The following is a 26,484-nucleotide window of genomic DNA, read 5'->3' as shown; positions in this document are numbered from 1 at the left end:
TAGGGGTTCTCGGGGGTGGCATGGAGGTGACGTGCAGGGTGGCAGGGGGGTGGCATGGAGGGTGCACGGGGGTGCATGGGGGTGACATGCAGTGTGGCATGGAGGTTGTATAGAGGTGCATGGGGGTGACATGCAGCGTGGCATGGAGGGTGCACGGGGGTGCCTGGGGGTGGCATGGAAGGTGGCATAAGGGTGACACAGCTGTGACATGGAGGGTGGCATGGAGGGTATATAGAGGTGCATGGGGGTGACATGGAAGGTGGCAGAGGGGTGGCATGGAGGGTGTATGGGGGTGCACGGGGGTGACATGCAGGGTGGCATGCGGGGCAGCACGGAGGGTGCACAGGGGTGCCTGGGGGTGGCACAGAAGGTGGCACAGGGGTGACATAGCTGTGGCATGGAGGGTATGTAGGAGTGCATGGGGGTACATGTAGGGTGGCATTGGGGTGGCATGGAGGGTGAATAGAGGTGCATGGGGGTACGTGGGGATGACATGCTGGGTGGCATTCAGGGTGGCATGGAGGGTGAATAGGGGTGCCTGGGGGTGGCATGGAAGGTCGCATAGGGGTGACGTGGCTGTGGCATGGAAGGTGGCAAGGGGACGTGTGTGAACACGTGTGCATCAAGCATGTGGGGTCTGGGAGCAACACCCGCAGCCCTGGGCAGCTGGGACCGCTGGCTCAGCCCCCAGGACCTGCCCTGAATGGTCCCCACGTCCCCATGTCCCCCCACCTTGCAGGCTAACAGCCGCTAATGTCGTGTGTGGCTGCCTGCCAGCTCTGCCGTGCCCCATCCCTCCGTCCTTCTTGGGACCCAACCCCAACTATTGATTTATGAACTGCCAAAAAACCCCCCCAAAACATCCCATAAACCAGCCCTCCCACTCCCACCAGAAATCAAACCGCATCCAATGGAAAAATCCCTTAATCCTGAACCCCTCCAAAGGCACGAGCATCCTCCCAGCTCCTCGTACGGAGGCAGAGCTTGGGACCAGCCTTGTTTCACACCGAGCTGCTGAGGCTGGGCTGGGCTGCCTGCTCCGGCGCGTGCCGAGGGTACCCATGGCCCGGCACAAGTAGCAAATACCGCCGGGGAGCACATGTCCCCTGTTTTTCCTGCAGGTAGAGCGATGCCCCGGTTGCCCAGCCCTGATTATTGAACCGGGAGCGGGATGACGTGTGCCGGGCTCGGCATTGCTCCTGCCCGCGTTCGAGCGGGGACCATCACCGGGTGCTGCAGGGTGAAAGCGGCAGGGCTGCGGAGGCATCGTCTCCGAGCGTCCCCACTTTTCAGCGCAAAAATAGAAGCAAGGGTGGCTGAGTGCACGTTTTGGAGGGGGGGTTAGTGGCAAAGTTTGTTATCCCCACCTGCAAACACAGTAACTCTGGCTTTCAAGGTGCTGCCGCCGTGCTGAGCAGAGGCGATCTTCCATTTTAAACCCTCGCTTTTATTTCTTTGTTCTGCCCACCCCTTACCCAGGGGCAAGAGGAGGAAAAAGCCTTTCCCCATAAATTCCAGGGAGAAAGCAAAACAGCGATGGGGAAGAGGAGAAAGCCTCGGTGATTTACGGCCAAGCATCAGGTGCAGCAGCAGACCTGGAAGCTTGGGCATTGCTTTTCACCATCCAAATTCTTCCTTAAAATCCCCCTCCCCAGCTTTCCCCTGCCCCGCAGCACTAACCTGGCTGGATCCCCGCACCGGGATGCTGCCCGCCCCGGGCAGACCCCCGCCTCCTGCCCAGCCGAACTTGCCCAAAACCATTTCTCCCACCTCCTCTTCCTTCTCACCGATCTTTGGTTTTCAGCTCACGTAGCTCCCCGAACCGGCTCCTGCAGGCCCCGGGTTGTGCAGCCTCAGGAACAGCCACCTTCCACCCGCTCCTGCAAAGCCAGACCCAGGTAACGAGTCTGCACGGTGCATGGGGAGGCTGCAGGGTGCACCCATAGCAGTAGGAAACGAACAATTAGGCGTAGAAATACTTTAGAAGAGACCCTGCTTCGTATGCTTAAATTAATTGGGTCCTAATTTGTGGCAAACAGCCACCACGGGCACTGGCAGCGCCTTTTCCAGCTCTCTAGCGACGTGGGGACTGAGCAGCCATCGCCATGCTCCTCTGGGGCCAGGACGGAGGATGCTTTAATTAGAAAAACTACTTTTTTGGTGCATCTCTAGAGGGAGGTTGAGCTGCTCTGGGTAAGCGGTGGGGAAGCGACACGGCAGCATCTCACCCTCGCTGGTCCCCATGGACCCCTTGTCTCCGCAGCTACCCCATCCCATCCTGTGGGGAGAAACGGGTGGCTCCAACCCCCCGGAGCAGAGCACCGAAGCCAAAATTGCCACGGCAGCTGCTGCCTGCGCTCCGGGCAGGAGAGCCGGGGCCGGCAGCGATCAGAGGAGAGCAGCTCCGATTAACCAGGCAAGCAGATGCCTGTAGGTCACTCGCACGCCCACGGTGCAGCAACAGGCAGGTACAGCCCAGCAGCCTCGCCGTTCCGGCAGGCACCGGTCCCAGTTCTCCAGCCGCCGTGGGACAACAGCGGCGGTGCCTCCCCAAACACCTCCTCCACTTTGCCTGCCCTGCGGCACAGGACAGCAGACACATACCGATACTCTTAAGAAAAGGGGCATGTTTTCCTCTCCATCGCAGTCAGGGCTACAGGGACACTATTTTATTGCAGCTTAAGGATGCACCGGTGGAAGCGAGCAGTTTTGGCCCCACGGCTCTGCGTAACACCATCTCCCGCAGGCTCATCTCCCGCACATGCAGGAAAGAAGGAAAAAAGTCAAATAGCCCTGCCCTTTCTCTTTTTAGTTTGCTTTAAGTCAGCAGAGCATCAGCAAACAGCAACCCCGCTGCCCAAGCGCCCGTAAGGGACAGCCCTGCCTGACAGCGGGAAAAGCCACACGGGCTATCCCACGCTGGACCACAGTCCAAAGTCACGGCGGCCACGCGGACCCCAGCTCCGGTCCGCATCTCCATTTACACTGAGGAAGCACCTGCCTCAGATTCATTTTACCTGGTGAAATCCGACCATTTCCAGATGCCCTATCAGCCTTGTCAGCAGCAGCATGCTATGAGAAGGCGCTCGCAGCTGAGCCGGAGCCCTTTGTGTTAACCCATGGGTGCAAACAAAGGATTTTCACAGGCGCTTGTTTCAGCCGCATGTTCAGGCATTGCTTTATCACAGTTTTAAGTACATAGCTTTGGATTCAAGAAAGAAAACCCAAGAAGCACTTTGCAATTCATCAGCTCCAGCATTTTAATATTAAATAAGTGATATCCAGCATAGCACACACGATCAGGGCTGCACACCTCCTTGCAGGGCACAGCACATCCAGGCTTTAGCTACCCAACTCCCTTTTTTCCCAGGTGGCCCAGAGGAGAAATGCATAAATCCTCTGGTGAACAAATCCAGCGTAGAAGAGATCCTGCTTCCTGGAGAGAAGATTTTCTCTTCAGATTAAGTTTATCTGTCACATCACCGCCCACTGCATCTGAGGAAGCAAAGCCCTGAACTCACCCAGGATTATTTTGAAGAGTCAAACCTGCCAGAGCAGGGAGGAGGAAGCTGCCAGCCCCATCTCACATGGAGCAAAGCCCTTGAGATAGCTTCAACGCCTGGGGATTGAAGGGTCTAGCAGAACCTTCCACAACCCATCAACACTACAAGGATGGAGCAGCGTCCAGCAGCTCATTATAAACCTGCAGCACATAATGTTTGTGCAATGCATCCGCTAGCAGAGCGGTACATACAGCTGCAGGGATGGACGCAGGGCACCAGAGCTTGCTGCAAGCTGGACTCAAGAGCCACATCAACTCCATCCTCACCTTCTGCTCAGCCTGCAGCTAGACACCAAAGTTCGAGGGCTTGGAGAGAGGGAGGATTCCTCTCAGCAAGGGGCAGCGACACGCAATGGAAACCTGAAATACAGGTCCTCCCTACTGAAGGGCAGCTCTAGGCAGAGCCAGATCAATGGGCTCCAGGCTAGCCGATAGCATCTGGGAAGCTGCAGTGGGAGGCAAATTAGCTCCCACGGCAATAGCTGCCTCTGACACAGCCTTGCTGCCAAAGGACCAGCACGTGCTCCTGTGTCCAGAGCCCGATACTTCCATGTGCAGTAGCACACACAGGGGTGAGTGACCCACCTTCTCCTGGCCGATTTCCTTCTCTGCCAGAAGGATCTCCTCTCACATGGAGCTGGTTTTACCTGCAGAAGGGTGAAACACCTCTTTGAATAGCTTTTTAGAGCTGCTTCAGCCACTCCAAGTCAAGCCTAGAAGTTTCAGCACAAGCACTGAGACCCAGTTGGTTCTGGTGGTAACACCCTGCTCTCCAGCAGCTTAATGCAGTTAGCAGAAAGCTTCCAGCTGCGCCTTCCACCCAGAAGACATGCCCAGGGGCTCAAATATATTTCTGCAGGGCCTTAAGACACTATGGAAAAAAGTCTATAGTGTTTGCAACAGCAGCTTATGAGGGGAAAAAAAAAAATCAAAGGCAAGAAGTACAAAGCCAGAAGTGCAATTTATTGACAAGTTTCAAAAGTAAAAAGACTCAGCATCTTTGCTCCTCTTGGTTTGGATGTCTGAGTTCTACACCAAGACACCTCCACCCACCAGCTCAGAGCTGTGTAATGTTTGTCTTCAGAAGTTGAAGTCTTGCTTCTCCACTGAGAAATCATATAGTCCATCTTGGCCAGTCCCAGGCTGCAGATCTGGATTTTCCTAGGAGGAAATTGATAGCCACCAGTTAAAGGTTCTGCATCTTAATAAACCTAAGCTTTTTGCACCAGAGTTTGCCTAAAGCTTTTTACAGCAGCTTACTGTTTTATTCTTGTTTTAAGAAAATTCTGCTGCTGTAACAAGCTGTTAAGATCAGCTTGACTCTAATAGGACCCTTGGAGACCAGACCAAGTCCTCCTGTTCCTCACAGCACACTGAAGCTGCAGCGTCCCTGCATCTCACACACAAACAGCAGCCAAGTCTACAGGCGCTGACACCAGGGGCAGAAGAAAAGAGTGGCTGGGGTGGCAAAACTCACTCAAATTAAATAGCCTGCTTGGAACAGCAACAAGCCAGGACTACTTTGGAGAGATGTTCCCTCTGGCATCCAGCCCCTCAGGCAGGTGCCAGTGCGTAGGAGAGCTTCCTCCACACCCTCTTGCAGGGACATCCCGCAGACCCTGTTCTGGGCAGAGAACTAACACAGACATTTGCTCCCTGCTGCTGCAGTTCACATCTAGACCGAGCCTCAGCTCTGGGATCTGCCAAACCGCTAAGCCTCTTCCCTGATGTTTCCCCATCTGCGAGACTAAGGCTAGGACTAATCATGGCATCTGACAGTCATGGCACTCTTGCAACTGCTAGCTGGTGTCCTATCCTCTTTTTCCATAAGTTCATTAGCATGAGAAGGGTCAAGTAATCCAAACGCAACCTGAGCACGGTTATCAGCAAGTAGGAGGCTTCCATTCATAGCGACAAGCTAGCTCAGCTCCAAAGGAGGAAAATTCTCCGCATTTGGTATTCATATCAGCAACTGCAGTAACTCCAGCTGATGCCAGTTTAAATTCCAGCAGCAAGATGCTATCAAGGCATCCGTATCTGTTGTGCAACTCATAGGCTGACAACTCAGAGCTTTTACAGACCTTTAAAAGCAACTGGAACAAGCTGCAAGGACTACTCTAGTCATGCAGAGGTCTCTTCCAGAAACCTATTTCAGCACCCTTAAAGTCTGTGCTTCATTCCACTGTGTAATAGCTTCATGTTTTCAGATGAGAAACAGCAAGAGCTCACATACCTCACCAGAAAAGTATTTCTCTATGATACTCAGGGCAGCTCGGTAGACCATGTTGTTGTCATGGGTTTGCAAGGCTTCAATTTTCTCCAGACCACCAAGCTCTTCCACCAGCAGACACAACCTTTCTGTCTCTCCCAGCTTCTCAGCTGCCTATGACATCAGATAACCAAGCAGGCAAACATAACCTCACATCAGTAACAGGTCTGAGATGGTCTTTACTGTAAGGCCCTGATCTACAGGTCAAGTGACCACAGTCCTGCATTTACAGTCCCTACCCGATTTGTGTTTAGCAGAGATCCCAGGGATGTGGCTACTATGCACATGAAACATCAGTCCCTGCCGGGATCACTGCACAGTGGCTTGATTGCCAACCAAACAAGCTAGCCAAACTCTACCCAGTTACATCCACACAGTGAGAAGCAGAAGGTGCGACCTGCCACCCGCTATTTCATTTGCAAAAGCCGTTTCACTGGTTCAAAGGTGCTACAAGAAACAGGCTTTCAAGGGAGAGGCATGTAGACATCAGCTGGCAGGGAGCTGAGCTGAAACGCCCCCAGGACCACTTGATTTCTCTGCAGTTGTATTTCTGCAAGACCTTCACCTCTGTGCAGCTTGGGGATTAACGCATAACCTCTTTTCCTTTCCAGAAGGAGACTAAAGTCACAGGAGGCGAAGAGGAACACTTTGGGATCTTAATCTTGTCGAGCCCTTTGGACAACCCAAGAGTATCCAAGGACAAAGTTAGACAACACGAAGTCTAACTCTTACTCCTGTAAGATAAGTAGCTGCTGTAGGAGGAGCTGTTCTAGCCACACAAGGGCTCACACCTTGCTGCTCTCTTAGGGAAGGAACGCAAGAAATAGTAGGAGATCTTACCAGGAAGAGATTTGAAATGGTATCCAGGATGACCAGGATAGTTTTGCTGTCTTTGGCCAAGAGCAGGTTGAGCAGAGGTTTGAGGACCCCAGACTGAACAAGCTCCACCACTTGCTCCACAGTGCCTCCTGTTGTGAAGTTGGCCACTGCCCACACAGCCTCCTTCTGAGCCTTGAAGTCCCCCTGGAAGAGCAGCACAGTGAAGGCACTCCCAAGCTTTAGCATCCCTCGAAGATCAGCGTGAGGTGAGGACAGCCATTTCCCTTGTATTCAGTTTGGACTGACCCACCTTCCCCAGCACTTTGAGTGATGGGGGGACACCTGGCAGAGCTGCCAGAGCAGCTCCAAGCCACACTTTCATGCAGGTGTACTGTCAAGTCTGAGCGCCAAGGACTGTTCCAAGGATCTCAACAGCTTTGAAACAGACTGCTCAGCTGGCTCTCAGGCACATGCTGAGTGCTTCACAAATGAGGCATCACGGACCTCATGAACCTCAGCATTGCTTCTGCAGCAGCTATGTGCAGCACTGCACCCTTACCTTATCGAGCAGCTCCACCAGAGGTGGCAATAACCCAGAGGTGATGAGTTGTTGGATCTGCTGGCAAGGCCCTGCTGCAATGTTACTGAGCGTCCACGCGGCTTCCTTCTGTACTGTTGGCTTTGCATGTCGCAGGAGACAGGGCAGGACAGCCAAGACGCCAGCATCGATAGCTGCCTGGGTCTGCTCATCAGTCCCTGTGACTACATTCCCAATGGCACGGAGAGCTGGAGTCTAGACAGAGGTTAAAGGAGATGAGGAGAATCCTGACCTCAAGGGGTACATGCCAGAAAGCCCAGCAAGATCCCTCACTAAGTGCTTGATCCTTCAAATAAGGAAAGCATCATGGGTGATTACTGTTGTATTTACAGACCTATCACCCTCCTATTTTGCTCTAAGCAGCTTTACAGTTTCTATCCAGTCTGCCAGCCACAGCACGCTGGAACAGAGCAGTGGCTTGACAAGCAATCAATACTGCAGTCTGAGGAGATGGCAGACCACACAAGCCACATATAGTAAGCAGACATGCCTTCTCTTTCCTCACATGTTCCTACATTAAGAGACCAGAGGCTGGAGATTGCCAACTGTTTCCTACCATAATGATCAACTCCGGGCTGGCCATGAGTTCCACCAGCCTTGGGAGAATCCCTGTATCCACCACAATTTGGATGCGATCGTTGGAGCCATCGGTCAGATAGGAAACAGCCCAACAGGAGTCAGAAATTATGTCCTTGTCCTCATGTTCCATGAGGCAGATGAGGACTGGCAGCACCTTTTTCACCGCATCCAGGGGAGGGTAGGGGTTCTTGTTCCTACAGAGGTTTGATAGTGTCCATGTGATGTTCCTCAGGAACCCAACCTGAAACACAAGGGAGGTGTAAGATCCTCACGGCAGTAACAAATGAGGAAGAGGTAGCACCCTGCTTCTGGTCCCTACAGCTCAGAGATGTTATCCAGTGGCCAGAAGCAGCCTTAAGGGCTGAGGCTTATTTGAAGAAGGGAGATGAAACAGGTAAGTGACTAAGACAGTAGATTCACCCTCTCCCTCCCCAGTATTAAGTTCCAATTACTTCAGCTCTGGTGGTGTGACAAGCTGTGATGACTAAAAAAAAGGCACCAAACAGCTTATTTGCTGGGTCCTTGGACAAATTACAGAGCATTCATTGGACAAAATCAGGAATTTGTTTTTTTAATGTTAGCAGCTCATTGTTCTAGAGTAGGGCACCTCGAGGATTTAAGCTGTGTCATCTGGACAGTTCATCCCAGTAAGGATGCTCCCAGGAGAGCACTGGAGCTGCGTTCAAAGCATCGTAGCTACCAAGGTGTGTGTATATATGAACCGGTGTTTTGTCATGTTTCTTCCCCAGGGCTCCCCAAGAGGCGAGGGTGAGTTGGGCTAGGAACCGAGCAGCCAGAAGAGTTGGGGGTTGGTTTGTTTGGTGTTTTTTTTTTTTTAAATCTTGCAATATAAACTCACAGAAGGCCTAGAGGGTGTTTTCTTAACACCAGCCTGAAAGGCCATAGCTATGCCTACAGAAAGCATACGGCTTCCACCACACCCAGGGTGGGACACCTGGAGGCATCAGTACCACTGTTACAGCCCCTGAGAGCTTCTCAGTCCACCTGATGCTTCTCTGAAAAGGCCCTTCTCCCCCAGAGACCGAGAAAGCAGCAGGGCAGGCACCATTGCAGAAAGGCAGAGATAAGCCACAAATCCAGCAGTTTAGAGCTACCCAAAAAGCAGCAGGAAGAAGCTTGAAGGGCAAGTTCAGCCCTTCCACACGCATATGCGAGTTTACCTTGCACCAGTTTCATCTTACTCCTAGCTTGATATGGTCAAAGCTGGATAGGAAAGCTAAGACTAGAAGACATCACATCGACTTGAAGACTATCTGCTTGGCACCCCCAGCTTTGTATATAGCCGAGAGGCAGGGTCACTAAACACAGTTTAGGACAGGGTCTCATTCAATTATACAAACAGCTTGTTGTTTATAAGGCAGATGATGGACCACCATTCACCCATTACCCAAGTGATTAAGAGCTGTTAAGTCAAGAAAATGGAGGTTATTTACTGGAGTTACAGGTGACACCAGAGCCAGCAAGGGAGGAATCACATTGCAATTGATAAGAGCATCTCTGTATAGAGGACCATCACCTGCACAGATGAAAAAGGGTTGTTTACTGCATCTGCCCAAGTCACAAGACAGTCAACATCAAATAGCAATCAAACCTTCAGGCACCCACCAGGGCTGGATGACTGGGCTCACTCACCAGCCACACACCATTAAGTACTGTCAGGTGGAGAGGATTTACCAGGTAGACTGGAGTGCCATCGTGGCTAGTTTGTGGCAGGCTAACCAGACATGACCCATTCTATTCTCCCTACTGGCAACACTAGTGGGTTAGACCATCCCAGCAGGATGGAGTCATGCACTTGGCTTTGGCCAAAATCCTCTTGTAGAACCAACACAGGGTCTCTCAAAGGCTGCCAGGCCACATGAAGGGACTGAAGGGTTAAGAGTTTCAACAGGGGCAGCAGCTTGGAGACAAAGCTGCAGGGAGACAAGGCTATCTTGAGGAACATCAATATTTTTAGCTCCCCAGCATCGGCTTGGGCAGTGACCATCTGCATGCCCCCAGGCTTGGAGACCTCTGCTTACCTGCGATGTTGCCCAGTGCCCACACAGACTGCTCGCTGATGTGCATGTGCTGGGAGGACAGGAGGGAGATGAAGGCTGGGATGGCACCTCCCTCCACCACCGCCTTGGTGTGGTCAGAGGTGCCGGAGGCAATGTTAGTCAGTGCCCAGGCTGCTTCAAACTGCAGAGGAGCATTGTCAGCATGGGTCAGGAATTCAACCAGTCTGGGGATGATCCCCAGCTCCAGGATCTGATTAATAGGGGGGTCCTTCTGCCTGGACAGCATTCTCCTGCAAGAGAGGACACCGCACAGCCTGCCATGAGAAGCCCTGCGTGGTGCCATGACAGACCATAACCCTGTAGCCACGTACAAGGTTGTGGCTTGCGAGGGAAGCAGCACCTGCAAGAGATGCTAGTTCAGCATCCCACATCAGCAAATCCCCTAGCAGAGGAGTTGCTAGGGAGAGACTTCTGCAGAAGACCCATCTAAGAAGATGCTGAAGCAACAACAGGGTGTCTGTTAGAATGCAGTACTTCACACATCCCTTTGGGACCATGACAACATTATTCCATGCTCCCCACCTTGCAGGACTTTGAGACAGTGAAAAAAAAAATCACTATCTGCAATTTGTTCTTTTACAGCCTGCAAGCCTGCCTCTGCCGCTCCCCAGCTCAGGAGCGCTGGCCAACCCCACACAGACCAGAGCTCATGTTTAAAGTGAGGTTTCAGACTGTTTTTCCAGCTAAAACCCAGAATCACCAACTCCCCACTGCTGTTTCATGCCTCACACTGGCACAGAAGCACGTGGAGCTGCCTGGGAGGTTGGATCAGGGCACCGATCAAGTCAAAGACAGACAGAAGAAGAAACACTTTCAGCCAGATCTGCTTCCCAGCCTGGTTCATGGAGGTGTGGGCAGCAGAAAGCCAGCTCCGTGCTGCACAGCAGATTAGGGGACCTAGTCATGACTTGTCCCTTTAGGAAGGGTCTGCTCCGGCCAGCCTCCAGTTAACACTTTGGGAGCAAAGCTTTTGATCTGCTCACCATGAGCAGATGTCCTCACAGCCATTGGGAACAGTACTGGTCCCCTGGCACACAGGCAGATCACCGATGTGGCAGCTCAAGCCAGCTAAGGAAGCACCAGCAGCAATGTAGCCTCTCCCGGACCCTCAGAAGACATCCCTGCTGCCAGCTGGGTGATGATGGCACCCTGTGATCCCTCCTACCACAACCCAGGTGGGGACAGCCCTGCTCAGTAGTGGCCCTTACAGAGCCAGGCTCTCCAGCCCTTGCGCTGCTCAAGCCTTTGGCACTTGGTTTCTTCCCAACCACTACATCAGCTGGTGGGATCCAACATGGTCCCTGCCCCAGCACAGTGAGGGGGGTCAGCTCCAGGAGCCACAGCCAACCCCTTTGGCTGGGTCCAGCCACACAGGTCCCTGCCACAGGCACTGCCCAGGACTGATGGAGCCAAGCAAGACACACAGGGCTCAAAACAGGCACCAGCTGAGGTTCCTCAGAGCAGTTTGGTCACCAGGCTCCTTCCCCCTTTGTCACATCTTCAGAAAGCTCTTCAAACAGGAAGAAATGCCTTCTGCTGACAGGACCCACCGCAGCTCCCTCAGCCACCTCCCTCCCAGCACAGAGCAGCCGGGCAGCATACCTGGTGGCCTGCGTAGCCTGCAGCTGCAGCTCAGTGTTGCTCCCATTCACAGCTTCAACGATTTCCTCCAAGGACAGCTGAATAACCTATGTCACAGGGAATGATTCAAAGTCAGATGGCAAGCCAGGACTCCCTCCGGTTTAATCTCCACAGTCAATCAGCTGTCTAGACCCAAGTCAGTCACCACTTCGTATCTAAGCAATGTCTATTCTTTATGCAATGCAGTTTCGAGATGAGGCAGAGGAAGCAAATCCACAAAAGCCTTCGAGGCAACTAATCCTTATAATCAAGAATGGAAAGAGTCACAGACACACCGTAATGGGCCTACGAGCTCAGTAATTACCCCTCACTGTGCAAGGAGCCAGACAGGAGCTTCGCCAGCTCCCAGCGAGCTGGAGCCCCAGCCAGTTCTACCTGCCATCGAGGGAAGCCACACGGGACATCATCTCCAGGCAAAACAACACAGAAGAAGGGCTAGGCAGTCTAAACCACTCCCCAACACGAGGCACGGTGATCAGGAATGGCACTGGCTATTTAACCCAGGTCACCTGAACTGGACTTGGTAGCGGTCCAAGTAGTAGATGAGACCTACTGCACAAGCCATGTGCTGCAGCACCGATCCTGCCTGGGTGCAGAGCACCCAGTGCTCACCTCATTTCTTTTCTCTTCTCCCAGAGAGAGACTCTCATCCATCAAACTGAATGAAATACTCCTGCGCTTCAGGATCTGCTCATCCTTCTTAGCCTTTCGCAGCTCGATGTTCACCTCCACTCTCTGTCTCCGCAGGGCCTGGAGGGGAGGAGAAAAGCACCACCCCACCGGTGTCTGCATCACCCAATTCCCCAAGGAGCCCATCTCAGCTCTGTAACCCTTTGCCCCAAGTTTCCTCAGTGAGGAAGGCAGAGAGCCAGCATCTGCTCTCGGGCAGCTCCTTGCCATGGCTTAGAGAGTTACACAGGAGATGGGACAGAATAAAGCCTCTCCCTTAGTGCCTCCCAAGGACATGGGCTGCTGGATGAACCAGCAACCAGTGACTGTTTTTAAGAGTCGATTTGCTGAACCTGAAAGGCAAACTCTCATCTCCTCTACTGGCTTAAAGCAAGCTGACAGATCCTGTGGTCTGACACCCCATACCAGCCCCCTCTCCGCAGGGATAACTGCTGCGGAGAGCTCGGCAGGAGGGGCAAGACCATCTCCCTCCCCCAGCACCTTCACCCACCCAAAACTCACGTCCCCCTTGCCTGTGCCACCACACTCCTCACAGCCCAGCCAGCACCACGCCACATCTCAAAAGCTAACTGAGCGTCCCTGCTGGCAGAGCCATTCCCCACCACCACCTTTGCTACCCCATACAGGTAGATTTGGGGCCAGCTGCCCTTCAGAAGCCTTTACATCAGCTTCTGCCAACAGGCAAACCTCCAGCGGGCTCTGCCGTTGTCCGAAGGGGATGGCACAGGCGGGTACTTACAGCTGCGTCCTTGCCCTTGTTCTTGAACTTCCTCAACCGCTCACTATGCTTGCTCACGACTGGCATCTTGGCAGGTTTGAGAGAGGTGCCAGCTGAAAGCCTTCACGTGCTTTTGGGGTTCAGGACAGAGCAGGGTCAGGTCACAACTGCACAGCAACATCCACAGAGGGGTCTGGGACCCCCACCCCCCCACCAGCAGCCTGTGCCACACATTTTCTCCCCCCCACCCCAGGAAGGGAGATGCTGAAGGTCCCCTGCCCTAAGCAGAGCTCAGTAGGATCCTCACACACTGCAGCTGAGCCAAACTAAATGCAAGCACAAACTACCACTTAACACCAGGCTACAAGAATTACAGCTGCTGTAATCCCCTGAGGAAGCTGGACACACCACTTCTCACAGTTACAGTACCACCACCTTCCTCCAGTTCCCATCCCAGGCCTTTAGGTTTACTTAAACACACAGCCCAAGCCTGGCACAAGCCTCTTGCCTCCAAAAGCATCAGCTTAAGGTCTGATTTAAGGACAAGTAGCCACATCCAAGTCTACTCTCTTAGCCCACCACACAGCCCAGCTTGGCTTCCTACACCAGGGCCCCCCAACAGGAGAGACACAAGGTCACATGCAGTGGCACGAAGCGACAAAGTTCAACTAAGCAAAGAGTTCTCCTGGAAACCCAGCCACTAGTAAGGATTGCCAGGTGAAAAACATTGAATAGGGACAGGTAAAAATAATTTCTAAGCCTCCCCTAGTAAGAGCCACAGACATAAACACAAATACGACCAAGAGCAGGCCTTCAGACAGTTTTTGTCAGAAAAAGCAAAGCTTCCATCCAGCAAAAGCAGAGGTGTTTTCAGAGCAGCCAGACACCAGCAAGGGCCCCCTAAAGCCAGGTTGTGCATAAACACACTCAGGTGCAGATCACACAGAAGTGATGCATCTTCACCTTCCTTCCAGGCTTACAGCCAACACCTGCAGCTCAGATCAGCCTCTAAGAGCTCCCCTTATTCCATCTTTAATCAAGTTTAAGGGTTTTGGCAGGGTTGTTTTTTTGGTCCTCTCTCTCTCTCTCCCTGTTTCCTGTCCCAGCAATCAAGGCCAGATACCAGCAGCTCCTTACCCCAGCACAGCAGCCAGCCACCAAGTTGCAGACCTCCCCCAGCTCACAGAGGGGCCAGGATGAGCCACCTCTTGGCTCAAGCCAATTGTAGCCCACAGCCTTTAAGCCCTACGCTCAAACCTCAAGAACTGCTTCAGCCTCCCTTCCCCTGTTTCCCCTCCAACAGGGGACCGCAGTAACACCCCAAAAGACCTCTTCTTTTGAGGGAGCTTCCTTCAGCCCCACGTCAGCAGAGATAGGCCACAACCCACACGCTGACACCAGCCGAGCAGGAGACCCAGCACAGCCCCATACTCATCACAGGGTAGAAGGGAACAACCAGCCACTGAGCACTCCAAAAACAAGGAAAACCACTCACCCAACTCTCTCTCATACCCCATCACTCTCAGACTGCCTCTTTTATTGCCCCCATGGAGCCACGTACCCCCTGGTTCCCCCCCATGATTGGCCCTTCCCAGGACAGCCTCCCATTATCTCCAGCTGCTCCCTTGCCACGGCCACCTGGATGCACCTGGAGGAGGACTGATGGTGATGCCTTTGCTCATGAGCGGCCCTCCTGCCTGGGCCACCCCGCTCATCCCCCCCCACCTCCTCCATACATTTATGCTTTGCCCACTTTGGCCTTGTCTGTGGCCAGACCCTTCGTGGGAGATGCCAGCCTGCACCTGCACAATGTCCCGTAACACGGGGGACAGTCTGGGTCCTCCCCTTTGCTGCGCAGGTGAGGGGGAGTGCAGGGGATGGGCAGTCTGGGGATGCCCCTTTTTTGTCTGGGTAGCTTGAAGGTCCTTGTAGGTGGTGATGCAGGCCAGGAGAGCAGCTGCCTTCGGTTAGCGGGGACCGGGACCATGGAGCCAGGCGGTAGCTGAGGGGAATCGGCCGAGCGGAGGTTGCAAGCGGGATGAGACAGGATTAAGAAACTTGAAGCAGCAGGTGCTGCTGAGCTGCTGGCTGGCGCAGGTGGGAGCCCAGCGGGGCTGCGGCAGGAGGTAGCATGGAGAGAAACCCAGAAGGAACCTATCATCTCCATGAGTCCTTTAGATTTTGGCCAGGAGCTGCTGGGCAGCTCTTATCATTCTACATTATGTGCCTATCACAGTCTCGATCAGCTTTAATCAAGAGTTCGTTTGGATTTATGGTGCCCTAACACCAGTTACACGCCAATGCTCGGGCTGCTTGCACAGCTTGTCCTCCTGCCTGTGCCACCGCTCCAGCCAACAGGGACAACAGTACCCCTGCCCTCAAAATAACCACTCGCAGCGGGGCTTGGCTACAGCACTGCGGGCAGTTTTGGGGACTCCGAAGTGCTGAAGGCATCTGGGTTTTGCAAGCCCTCCGAGCCATCACCCTTTTTAGCAAAGCCCTGTAAACCCCACTCCGTACACCTCTGTGTGTGCAGAGGTGCCAGCCTGGTCCAGCCGATGGGGAGAGGAGGAGCAGTGTTTGCCAAATGTGTGGGGAAAGCAGCTATTAAAATATTTAATTAAAACCCGATTTTAAATTACTTGACATCTTTTTCTGCGAGGGAGATGGGGAGCACAGTAATTCAGAGCGGGCGCCTGGGCTCGCTGCAGGAAGGTGGGAGCGAGGTGGTGGTGGGAGGCAGATGGGAGCAGCACCCACCACCGGGGTCTGCACCCTCGGCACCCCAGGAGCACAGCCTGGGCCTTCGTACCCTGCCAGCCGCGTACGCGGGAGCCATTTCAAAATAAATTATTTGAGTTACGGGGAACGACTAGTTCACTGTGTGGCTATTTCCAGCATGGAAATACCTATGGAAATACGCTATGCAATACCCAGGCTGCTTTAAGTCATGGATTCAAATCCCGGGGTCATACCAGTTCTGCCTTTCAAGGCGAATGAAAGAAGTTGTACGAAGCTTTGTGCAGAAGGTGGTGGTGGGGTGTGTGTTGAGAGAAGACCTTCAGATAAATGTGGTGTTTGTGGGCATTAAAAAGCCAGTTGTGCTAATCCTAGATGCTGTATTTTTAAGCTTCAAGTGCCACCGGTTGCATTATCTTGTTTCTTGGCTGCTTGAGACAGGAAAATTACATTTCAATTGCTTTTTAATGCAACTTAATCTGGTGCAAAAGTTAGTGTGCACCCTCTAATTTTGTTTTCCGAGCGGTTTATTTCAGCTAATTCCTAATCAGCCAACGCTAAATCAAAACAGGCCTGGCTCAAGCTGAAACAGATGAGTCCTCGCAACCTTTCCAAGCAATTTAATTAAATTGGCTTAAAATCATGCTCCAAGATAAGTGGGGGCAGCCTCCTGCACAGGCCAGCCCCCAGCATTTGCTCCTCTGCCTGGAGAGCTCAAGGTGCTGCAGGATAGGAACGTGCAACAAGGCTGCAAGAAGTTTATCGTTATCCTGGGCTGCTCTTTCCCTCTCTGCCCTTTTCATTCCCTCTCCACCTGCCAAGCGCAATCAGACCCGTCCTGTTCAGCCCTCTGTCACTGCCAGCGCAGGGAGGGAGAGGATGGGGAGAGAAAAACACGTGCAAATTGATTAGCAACCCCCCCTCCTCGGCCTTCGCTTCAGTCACTGATGGCATGGCAGGTGGCACCGCCGAGCGCTCGGCCCCACGAGCAGGCAGAGGATGAGCGGGGCTGGTTTCAACCCGTGCCGAGGACAGGGGCAGATCGATATTTGCCGAACGGGAAAGGGAACAACCGCTGGGGGAAAAAAAAGGTTTTGGTTTTCAGCATAAAAAGAGGGTATCACAGCTAATGGAAAGGAAAGGAGATAAAACCCTAAATCTACATGACAGTGTCTCCTGAGCTCAGCCTTGTGTGCTCAAGCTGAAAATCCACATCGTGACAGGTATGAAAAGCTGCGGTTCCAGTTTACAGGTTTTCTTTGTGGCTGCTCTCTCCACCCTGCCACCCTTCGCCCTGTGCTCCCACCAGGCACCGCAGGTTACTTAGGCTGTGACTGGTGGCAGATTTGAACACACCAGTGTTAAGCCCTGAGATAAAAGCACTGATTTTTCCTCCTCTGGTTTTTTTCATGTTTCTTCAATAGGTTTACCCTCACTGCAAGCAGAGAAAGGTACTGGTCAGAAAAGAAGTCAGCGTGTGGCATCTCTGCGTCGGGGTTAGGCAAGGCAGGAACAGCCCAGGCTCCGTCGCAGGAGGTTGCACGGCCACAGCAGCTTGTCTGAGCAATCCTTCTGTGAAAGGAGAACCTCACCTGGCAGAGAGCGAGCAAAGGTAGGGATTCCTGCCAACCCCCTGAACGTCTGCGCTCAGACAGCGTATTTTCTCCATCAGCTCTAATGTAGTCCATTAAGTTAACATCAACAAATTAATTTTACTTATTTGTTACGGGAACACCAAGGAAATATCCATGTGGGTTCCTGAACCAGCTGCCGAGGTAACTGCTGGTGGATGCGGGGCAATTCCCAAGTGTGGCAGGGATGGAGCCTGGAAATTCCTCCTTTTTCGGTTGGGATGCATCCTCCCGGCGCACGATCCCGGAGGGAGGCAGCGCTAACTCTGCAGCCTGCACCAATTCCTCCCGGGGAGGCAGACGTCGGGCAGCCGGTGAACCTCCCCACCGCCAGCCATGAGATTCATATCAGTCCTATTGTTCGTGCAGCAGCCGCGGGTTTGAGTCGAGATCAGAGCTGCATTGTGCCAGGCACTAAACAAGCACATAATAAGTGACAGCCCCCCTCCGCTACAGTCTATCTAATCAGGACATGCAGAAGGTGGGAGAAGGGATTTATTGTTATCCCTGTCTTACTGCTGAGCCAGAGGCAAAGCCGAGGACCGCAGCTGGATTTTCCAAGGCTCAAGGTGCAGCTTGTTGTTTCCCCTAATTTAGTGTAGCGGCCTCAAAAAAGCGGTCCTGCTTTTCTCCCCCTCCCTTGCTTTTCTCCCCCCGCTCCTCTGCAGCCGAGGAGCCGTGGGGATGCGTCAGTTCAGACAGCTCATTTGAAGGGAAAGCAACCCAAGAAAATAAACAAATAAGCATGGTTTTCCGTCAATTCAGTTGAAACAACTCCCGCTGTGGCCACGGGATCATTAGAGCTGGCAGACGAGGAGGAGAGGTGTCCCCGGGGGCGGGTGGCAGCGCAGCGTCACATCTTGCATTGCCGACGGTTACGGCAGGTCAGGGCAAACTGGTCCCCAGCCCAGTGCCTCGTCCCTGCGGTCGGTACAGGAACGTATTGGGGCTCTGCGATGGGGTGGCACCAAGAGGAGGGGGAGCTGCTTAAAGGCAGCTTAATTTTCTCCCAAATACCTGGGAATTTGGCCCGTTAAAGTGGGTTTGATAAATACCGACTCTGCCGTGGTTGCCCGCTGCACTGTGGGACATCCCCATTCCTGCGATCCTAGTTCAAGTTTGATAGGAGTTTTTATTTGGTTGAGCAAGTAGACTATTCACGCCTAACACTTCTATGAGGTTACACGGACCAGAAAACTTGTCCCTCTGTGTGGTGCTTGTCAAGGCAAAGTGTTCTTCAGCGCCTTTTTCCAGCCAAGAAACAGGATCGCCCACTCAGAAAAGTAGGTGCTGAAAAAAAAAAAGAGAAAAAAAGTCACATTGATATTTACAGAAGAGATCTATATTTATTGATAAAGAGGCCTGACAGAGCTGGTAATTCCCTGGGAATTAAGGAGAATCATAGAATCACAGAATCATTGAGGTTGGAAAAGACCTCTAAGATCATCGAGTCCAACCGTCGACCCAACACCACCATGCCCACTAAACCATGTCCCTGAGCGCCTCATCTACTCGTCTTTTAAATACCTCCAGGGATGGGGACTCCACCACTTCCCTGGGCAGCCTGTTCCAATGTTCAACCACTCTTTCAGTAAAGACATTTTTCCTCACGTCCAATCTAAACCTCCCCTGGCGCAACTTGAGGCCATTTCCTCTCGTCCTATCGCTTGTTACTTGGGAGAAGAGACCGACACCCCCCTCGCTACAAGCAGTTGTAGAGAGCGATGAGGTCTCCCCTCAGCCTCCTTTTCTCCAGGCTGAACAACCCCAGTTCCCCCAGCCGCTCCTCATCAGACTTGTTCTCCAAAGGGAATTGCTGTGGGGGAAGAGAGCTTGTAAAGGGGATAACACCGTGAAGTGTAACGCCAACCCATTATCCCAGCAGCTGGGCTGGGGTCGGTGGGAGCTCCTGCGGAGTGAACTGAGCCCCGGGACGGAGAACAGCTAACAGTGCGAGCTGTGGGAGCCCTTTCCCACTCCCCAAACGCAGCTGTTAACGTCCATTAGGCAGACGGTGTAAGCGGATGCCCCAGAAAACCAGCACAGCCCTGGAGGGCCCGTAACTCCACACCAGGCTGAACATTAAGGAACTAATTTTAACTTCTAAGCAGCATCCTTTCTGCCAGCCATGGAGGGATTAGAGTAACAGTTTTTGAAATTATTTAAAAATAACATCAGACTTAATCATAGCTATTTATTAAATCCATTATCCTCTGTCAGTTATGGGACACTGATTTATTCAGCTGCGGAAACTATAATCACCTATGGCCAAAAATCTTAACTCTTTTTTTTTTTTTCCTAACGGGGCACAGTAATAATTATTCCTTTAGTCCCTGAATCTGTAACTCAGGGAACTGAAACAGAGAAATCTACGGTGAATTGGGGGATGAGACACAACGGAGTGATGGAGAAACCTTGGAATTACTGAAAAAACACATAATTTTATACAAATCACGCGTGACCTTGCTCCGTGGCACCTAGTAGGAGAAAGGCTAAGGAGCTCTCTAAAGGAGTGGAGTCCCTTGTAAATCATATAGGGAAGGGAAACCCCATGAAAACACCAGAAACCCCATATAAATCATGGGGTCTTGAGCCTCTGGATGTCACTTTGCTGTCAGGGACTCCATGTGCAGCTTAATTAGACAGGGAGAGGAGCTTTCCCGTTCTCCTGCCCGCACAGTGCGGCTCCGGCGGTTTCCCTTGCTCTGGCGCCTCCCATTATCACAGCTGAGGAGAGCATTTCAACAGAAATCAGTGTCTTTGTTTAAAATGTGTATTTAGGGGCCTTTGTTTGAAAGCCATGCTTAGGAAATGCTAAAAAGAGGATTCAACACGCATATTCCACCTGATCCTAGGAGCTGAAGATAATTTTTTGCTAAGCCCGGGGGCGATATTCGTCTCTGTTTCAACTGCTTCACATCTCATACAAGCACTGATTTGGCAATGAGCTTTCGGGGGGGCCCCCCCAGTAATTACATCTCATTGTGCCATCTCCTTTCTGCCACTCCCCTGCTCTGAGGACTGTCCTGGCCAAGCCGGTGGGAGCAGCTCCCTGCGCACCAGCGCAGCCCCTGGGCAGCACCGTCCAGCTGGTGTGATCCTCCAAGCAGATTTGTTTTAACTGGGGCGGCTTGTATTTGGGGATTAGATAGGTAAAAATATGTACTCAAATTCCGCATGTCAGCCACCTAATCGGTGTGGTTCATTTTTCTGAGGCTGAGGTACGCAACTCCCTGGGAAAAAGGGGCAACAAGGGGAGGAGGAACGGCAGAGCTCCCTCCTGCCCGCTCCATCTTGTCTATTCTGCTCCTGAACGTTACAGGCAGAGTAAAGCGAACAGGAGGTGCCCGCAGCAGGAACGGAGCATTCCAGCAGGTGATCTTCCAAACGCAGGCGGTGAAGGACCTGCAGACCTGCTAATGAAGCTGCTGATGGCCCACGTTGAGACCACGGTAATCACAGTCCATGGTGAGGGGTAGGGCTGTGGTTTTACTGGTGCCCCCGCCCAGGGCTGTGGATGGTGGGTCAGAGATGGGGTGGAAAGCGGCCCCAGGCCTGTGCTGGAAGGGATTGACCCAGGGACAGTCCCAGGACGGGGCTGGGATTTGGGGCCCGTTGGCGAGATGAGGCTGGCCCAGTCCCACTGCTGGGGGCTGGGAGACATCCCTGTCCAGGATGAGCTTGTGGCTCCCGATGGTCTCTGGCTAAGCGTAAGGATTTGGTTGGTGGCGGTCCTTGGCTAGAACTAGACATAGAGCCCTGAGGCTGAAGGTTGGGGCTAGGGGAAGACTAACTGATAGACCTGCTTCAGGTTTAGGGTGGGCTCTGAGGGTTTTGGCTGTTCCTGACCTCTGTGTCAGATAAATTTGGAGAGCTAAGGTAGGGCAGACAGGAAGGGATGGGCAGGCGCGCTGTTAGTCCCCACTCCCTTCCAGATCTGGGCAGAGACCTGTTTTCTGACTGTTAACGCTCCTCTGGTGTTGGCAGACGCAGCTAAACCCTGGTGGAACAGTTGGCTTAGCCCTCTGTACAGCTGGTCCACCTAGGGCAGAGACACTCGGCAGAGCTCTGTGTCGCTCCATGAGCACGAGTGGCCAAAGTCTATGCCATGGCTTAAAAATTCCCAACCTTGCCAACGGTCTGTGTGGGGTCAATTTGATGCCACATGCCAGAGGTTTCAGGGAATTTTTTCCCCTCTTTTTCCTTTAACAAAAACCTTCAGAAGTTTTGGGGCTGTTTGTTTTGCCTCCGTAATTCCTTGCATTAAAAGAGTCCTACAGTTGGAAAGCTGAGCACTGAAAAGTCAGACACCAGAAAGACTTTAACTTTGCTTTCATGTGCATACACTTCCCCGTAGAGTTTTTGATCATATAACCGCACAGACTGTCTTCTGCAGGACCCATGACTCACTGAGCACCTAGTGGGATTTGAAAGCACTTGGCGTCTTCCCCATCAGACCCTCTGTGCCTCACGAGCAGCGACCTGCCCTTGTTTGGTTAGAGACTGGTCGGGTCTCCGTACAGCCAATACCCCTCCAGCCCTCACAAGAATACACTGATCCTCCCCAAGCAAGCAACAGACAACAGCTGAGAATGAGGATACAGCTTTCGTTACAGAACCAGCATTATTTTTTAAATGACTAATAAATGCAAAAACATCTTGCAGGCTCCTGGGCCAGGTCTTTATATAACCCTGTGATCCTTCAGCAGGGCTTTCTGATCCGGATACCATTCCTTCCCTAACCACCAGAGATCAGTTTGCTGCTGCTGCTGCTACTGAAATGCAACCCCAAAAGGCAGCATCTGAACCGAGTTCCTCGTTACTCCAAGGCTTGCCACTACAGCGCAAAGGCTGAGGCTCTACAGCGAGCCGTCAAAAGTGGGTCTGTGCTGCCTGTTCCTCTCCCTGCCCTCCGTACATTTACAACCTCCTTCTTTGTAACTGGGAATGTCATTATGGACACCCGGCCTGCTGTGTTTAGCCTGGGATCCCTGGCAGCGCTAAGAGGGAGAGACCAGAGCCTTTCTTCCATGTGGTCTGTACTATATGGGCTGATTTGCCCCTTACCTGAAGACCATTTTCCAATCTGAAACATGGTTACGCTCCCCATCCCTTCAGGCAGGAAAGCTGGACTCTTAGTCTCACTGTAAGATGATGAAGAAATCTGTGTCAGAGCAAGAAACTGAGCCCACACCAAAGGCAAGCATCCTGCTTAGCCGACAACTCCCTCCCCGTGATCCGTCGCCTGCAGAGCTCCCTGTGCAGCGCTGTCAGTTCACGTCACTGCAGAACACGTCTCCTTCATTTTCTAAGAGAACGTTCAAAAACCTCCTTTACCAGAAAATACAATCGTTGTAACGGGATGTGGCTGGAGGAACCAGCTGCAGCCCAACCCGGGCCGTCGCAGCGGGATTTACAGAGTGCCCTGATGTGCTGGAGAACAGCGTGGCCAGGGGAGACACAGGACGGGGCCTATGCTATGGAAACTGCAATGACATTTCATTAAACTCAGCAAGAGGCATCCTAGTCACTCAGGAAGCAATTTGGCTGAGTTCTAGCCGTTGCTGATCTGTCCATGGGCTGAGCGAGCTTGTAGCTATTTAAGGTTTGCCATTTTGACCTGTATCACTTCATGGAGAGATCCGATTGCTCCCTTTGCAGCTCATTCCTCCTATGCAGTCAGAACAGACATTTATGCACGTTACTCATGAGTGAACAGGTCAGAACCCATTGTTTATTTGATGCATTTCATGTCTTTCTCTAAGATGTTTGTCTGGGAACTGTTTATAATCCTCATTCACAGATTCAAGTTTTGAAATAATTACCTAAAAAAGCCCAGAAAACATGACTTGCTCCGCATACATTCCTGAGAAGTTAATCACAATTCTCAATATTCAAGACTCAGGCTGGCCACGGTTTCTGTGGTATTATTCTGCTCCCAACGGGACACGCTGAGTTCTTAGAATCAGATTTTCAGGGTGAAGAGTCAGTTACAAATTCAAGAGATGGGTGTAACATGAACTCTCTAATTTTCACCTCGAAGCGGCTGTTTATCTGAATCTTCCTGCTTGGAAACTCTATCCCAAGCGTATTCACCCGAAACATCCACCATGGCAATATTTGCAGAGTAACCACGTCCCAGACACTCCAGCTGAGGCAAATATAGCAGAGAAATACTTAAAGCTGATACAGAAGCAGTTGTCTTTTGGGGCAGTTCACATTCACTGAGCCACTGAAACAAGCAAGACTGTAACACAACAATAGTCTTCATCCTCTCTGCTTGTAGCAAACACACAGAATTAATTCATCATAAACATGGGGCCTAGAAATTATTTTAAAACGAAACTTTAATTCCATCACCAATGTAGCTGCTCCTGCCAAGGATTCAGTCTGAGGTTTGTCTGCCAAACACCAGCTCCTCTCACCGATGAAATCCGCCAGTCCACCTCGGCAAGAAGGGCAGAGCCGAAGTTGTGACTTTGAACGAGGGCTTCACTAGACGGTCGTCCTATTTCAGCTTCTTGTCCCTGTGCTCCAGCAGCTGAGTTCATAAAACACCCTATAAGGAAAGGAAAGACAAGGAGAAATCCCCAGGAAACAACGCATTATCCGATCTCTCCTGAGGGACCAAAGCTTTCCCAATCAGGCTCCCAGCGCTACAGCCTGCTGAACTTAGGGATAAGGAATGTTTTGTCTCTTCTAAAACGTGAAGTGCTGGCTCAGGCCCTTTGGACAGCTATGAAAGAGCCTGGCCAGCCCTTGTAAACACACATCTTCCAGGATCATGGGTTTAGCCTGGTAGGTACTTGCTGTGTGTGATTGCGGGGAAGAGGTAAGGGGTGGGGATCAGCAAGGACCTGATACCTCCATGGGGCAGAAACTGCAAGCAGAGGCAGAAAGAGAAAAGGACAGTGCCTGCAGGTGTACGTGAAGACCGTCTGGATTTATATTCACTGTGTTTTACAAGAAGTAGCCTTGAACTCACAGGTCTTTTAACCGTAAGTTAATTAAATTCCAGGTGATCTTTGGGAAATGAAATTTCGGAATTTTAACTCACCAATGGCTGGCACGGCCTTACCACTTCCTTGACCTATGGCTTTTGGGACTACATTTACGCCTAAGCTTTTAAAAACGTGTGTTGTGTCTGGGTACCTAAACAACGGAGTTGAGGGCTGCCTGTAGAGAAGCTAAGCGCCAGTCACCCCTACTGACTTCAGACTGAAAGGCCAGAATAAAGTAGACTTTTTGTCGGTACTTTGCCAAAGACCGGACTGACAATGGGTGGACAACTCTGAAGATTTATGTTGTCGTCATGCTGTGCCTCAGTTTCCCCAGCTGTAAAAGGATGGTGAGGCATAAAGAATTTAAAGTTCCTTAAAGGTCTGAGACCTGCACCCAAGAAACTGCTTGATGCAAGTATGAACTATTTTCGGTCACATGCATTTGTCTTCTGTAGGTGTTTCGTTTAACATTTCATTGATCTGTTTCAGAGACCATGCGAGTCCACGTATTTCAGGGAGGTGAGAGATACAGTGTAGTCCTGAGCTTTCTGTGGAAAGGGGCCACAGAATCAAGTCTCAAAAATACACTGCAGATGCGGGCATCTAAGCCCAGCAAGTCTACAGATTTAATGATATAGACTGAAGGGGGAAATCATTGCTGAGCTGTTACAGTTCCTTATCTCTCCCTGATCAGAAGTAGAAATAGACAGAGGAAAGTTTCTTCTTCCTGCTTTATGGGTGAAATTCATTCCAGAGCAGCAGACTGCAACTGATCCAGAGAAGGGCAACGAGGCTGGTGAAGGGTCTGGAGAACAAGTCTTATGAGGAGCGGCTGAGGGAACTGGGGTTGTTCAGCCTGGAGAAAAGGAGGCTGAGGGGAGACCTCATCGCTCTCTACAACTACCTGAAAGGAGGTTGTAGCGAGGTGGGGGTCGGTCTCTTCTCCCAAGGAACAAGCGATAGGAGGAGAGGAAACGGCCTCAAGTTGCGCCGGGGAGGTTTAGGTTGGACATGAGGAAAAATTTCTGTACTGAAAGAGTGGTGAAACATTGGAACAGGCTGCCCAGGGAAGTGGTGGAGTCCCCATCCCTGGAGGTATTTAAAAGACGAGTAGATGAGGCGCTTAGGGACATGGTTTAGTGGGCATGGTGGTGTTGGGTCGACGGTTGGACTCGATGATCTTAGAGGTCTTTTCCAACCTCAGTGATTCTATGATTCTATGATTCTATGATAGTGTTACACCAGGACCTTCTTGAGCCCTGAAACTGGCTTCCGAAGGTGCAGCACTGCTGCCTTGGAGTCCTTGCACGCATATATTTTTAGACCACTAAGGTTTTCAGGAGGATGGTGGGGGAAATGAGATCACCAGAAGGGTCAGCGCATCCATTGTCTCTAACCAGTGCCAAGCTATTCTGACTTTAGCCCAAGCAGTAGCCTCTAAAACCAGACCCTGCCGGCAGAGTCCCCCGCCCACCCCAGGGGCTTCTCCGGCTTACCCCAGACTGGCTCCTCTAACTCCTGTGCAGATGGCGTGACTCACGAGGCCGGGGCGAAGCATTGCTTGGGGCTGTCAGCACGGGGGCCGCAGAGGTGGAAAGAACAGCCCTTGGCCTGGGCAGTGTGTCCACACAGCAAAACAAAGCCACAGCATAGCCCATGTTCCCTTTAATCTATGTAATGCACAGTAGTGATGAAATCAGCTTTGCCTCTGCAGGGAGCAACAAGTTGAGCAGGTATTGTAGGTCCCCAGGAGGCACGTCTTTAGGTAGCTGGACACTGACGAAGACTACTCACCATCAGCAGTTTGACTGTTGCCTTGACAATATTAAAGCTAGTTCAGATGTGTGGGTGGGGGAAGTAAGACTGCCTGGAGTGTGGGACATAGTCTGCTCCCAACATGGAACAGATCCCAAAAAATGCAAAGCCTTGGGACGTGAGTCACGTCCTTGAAATTCCCTGCTCCCTCCTGTGGGATGGCTTTGCCACAGGTATGGTGTCAGGTTGTGACAAGGGTGAAAACCACCAAGGGGCATGTGGAGTGGATGCGCCACGGACTCTCCTGGATGACCCTGGTGGTTTTTGATGGCTGAGGACAGGAGCTGATGAACTGGGTCCTCCCTTTCAGGTTCCTCTGAACCCCTCTTACAGCTGTGCCT

The 26,484-nt window shown here is 52.0% G+C and overlaps 1 protein-coding gene and 1 long non-coding RNA gene across 2 annotated transcripts; both read right to left on the bottom strand.

The window, feature by feature from the left end:
• Positions 1-4,546: 4,546 nt before the first annotated feature.
• On the bottom strand, positions 4,547-13,044 carry KPNA7 (karyopherin subunit alpha 7). The gene is made up of 10 exons (XM_076350733.1): positions 12,979-13,044; positions 12,162-12,299; positions 11,511-11,596; positions 9,870-10,138; positions 9,282-9,364; positions 7,805-8,068; positions 7,210-7,443; positions 6,672-6,854; positions 5,796-5,945; positions 4,547-4,723 (listed from the first exon to the last, which is right to left on the bottom strand). Exons 1-10 carry the CDS (start codon positions 13,042-13,044, stop codon positions 4,643-4,645), a joined length of 1,554 nt encoding a protein of 517 aa, XP_076206848.1. The 3' UTR covers positions 4,547-4,642.
• Positions 13,045-18,437: 5,393 nt separating this feature from the next.
• Positions 18,438-25,888, bottom strand: LOC143166447 (uncharacterized). Its single transcript, XR_012996401.1, has 4 exons — positions 25,825-25,888; positions 23,753-23,886; positions 22,395-22,471; positions 18,438-18,617 (listed from the first exon to the last, which is right to left on the bottom strand). It is a non-coding gene; the product is annotated as an uncharacterized LOC143166447 (long non-coding RNA).
• Positions 25,889-26,484: the final 596 nt, after the last annotated feature.

The sequence above is a fragment of the Aptenodytes patagonicus genome, chromosome 13 (genome assembly GCF_965638725.1).
Source record: "Aptenodytes patagonicus chromosome 13, bAptPat1.pri.cur, whole genome shotgun sequence".
Taxonomy (NCBI): Eukaryota; Metazoa; Chordata; class Aves; order Sphenisciformes; family Spheniscidae; genus Aptenodytes; species Aptenodytes patagonicus.
The sequence above is the reverse complement of the archived record's forward strand: the minus strand, read 5'-3'. Positions and strand labels throughout refer to the sequence as shown.

Excerpts from the sequence above, each read along its gene's own strand:
- KPNA7 (XM_076350733.1), bottom strand. The coding sequence starts at position 13,044 with ATGCCAGTCGTGAGCAAGCATAGTGAGCGGTTGAGGAAGTTCAAGAAC. Across the intron at positions 8,069-9,281 it reads TGGTGTCACCTGTAACTCCA|GTTGGGTTCCTGAGGAACAT; the intron begins GTAAATAACCTC and ends CTTGTGTTTCAG. Across the intron at positions 6,855-7,209 it reads TGGTGGAGCTGCTCGATAAG|GGGGACTTCAAGGCTCAGAA; the intron begins GTAAGGGTGCAG and ends CTGCTCTTCCAG.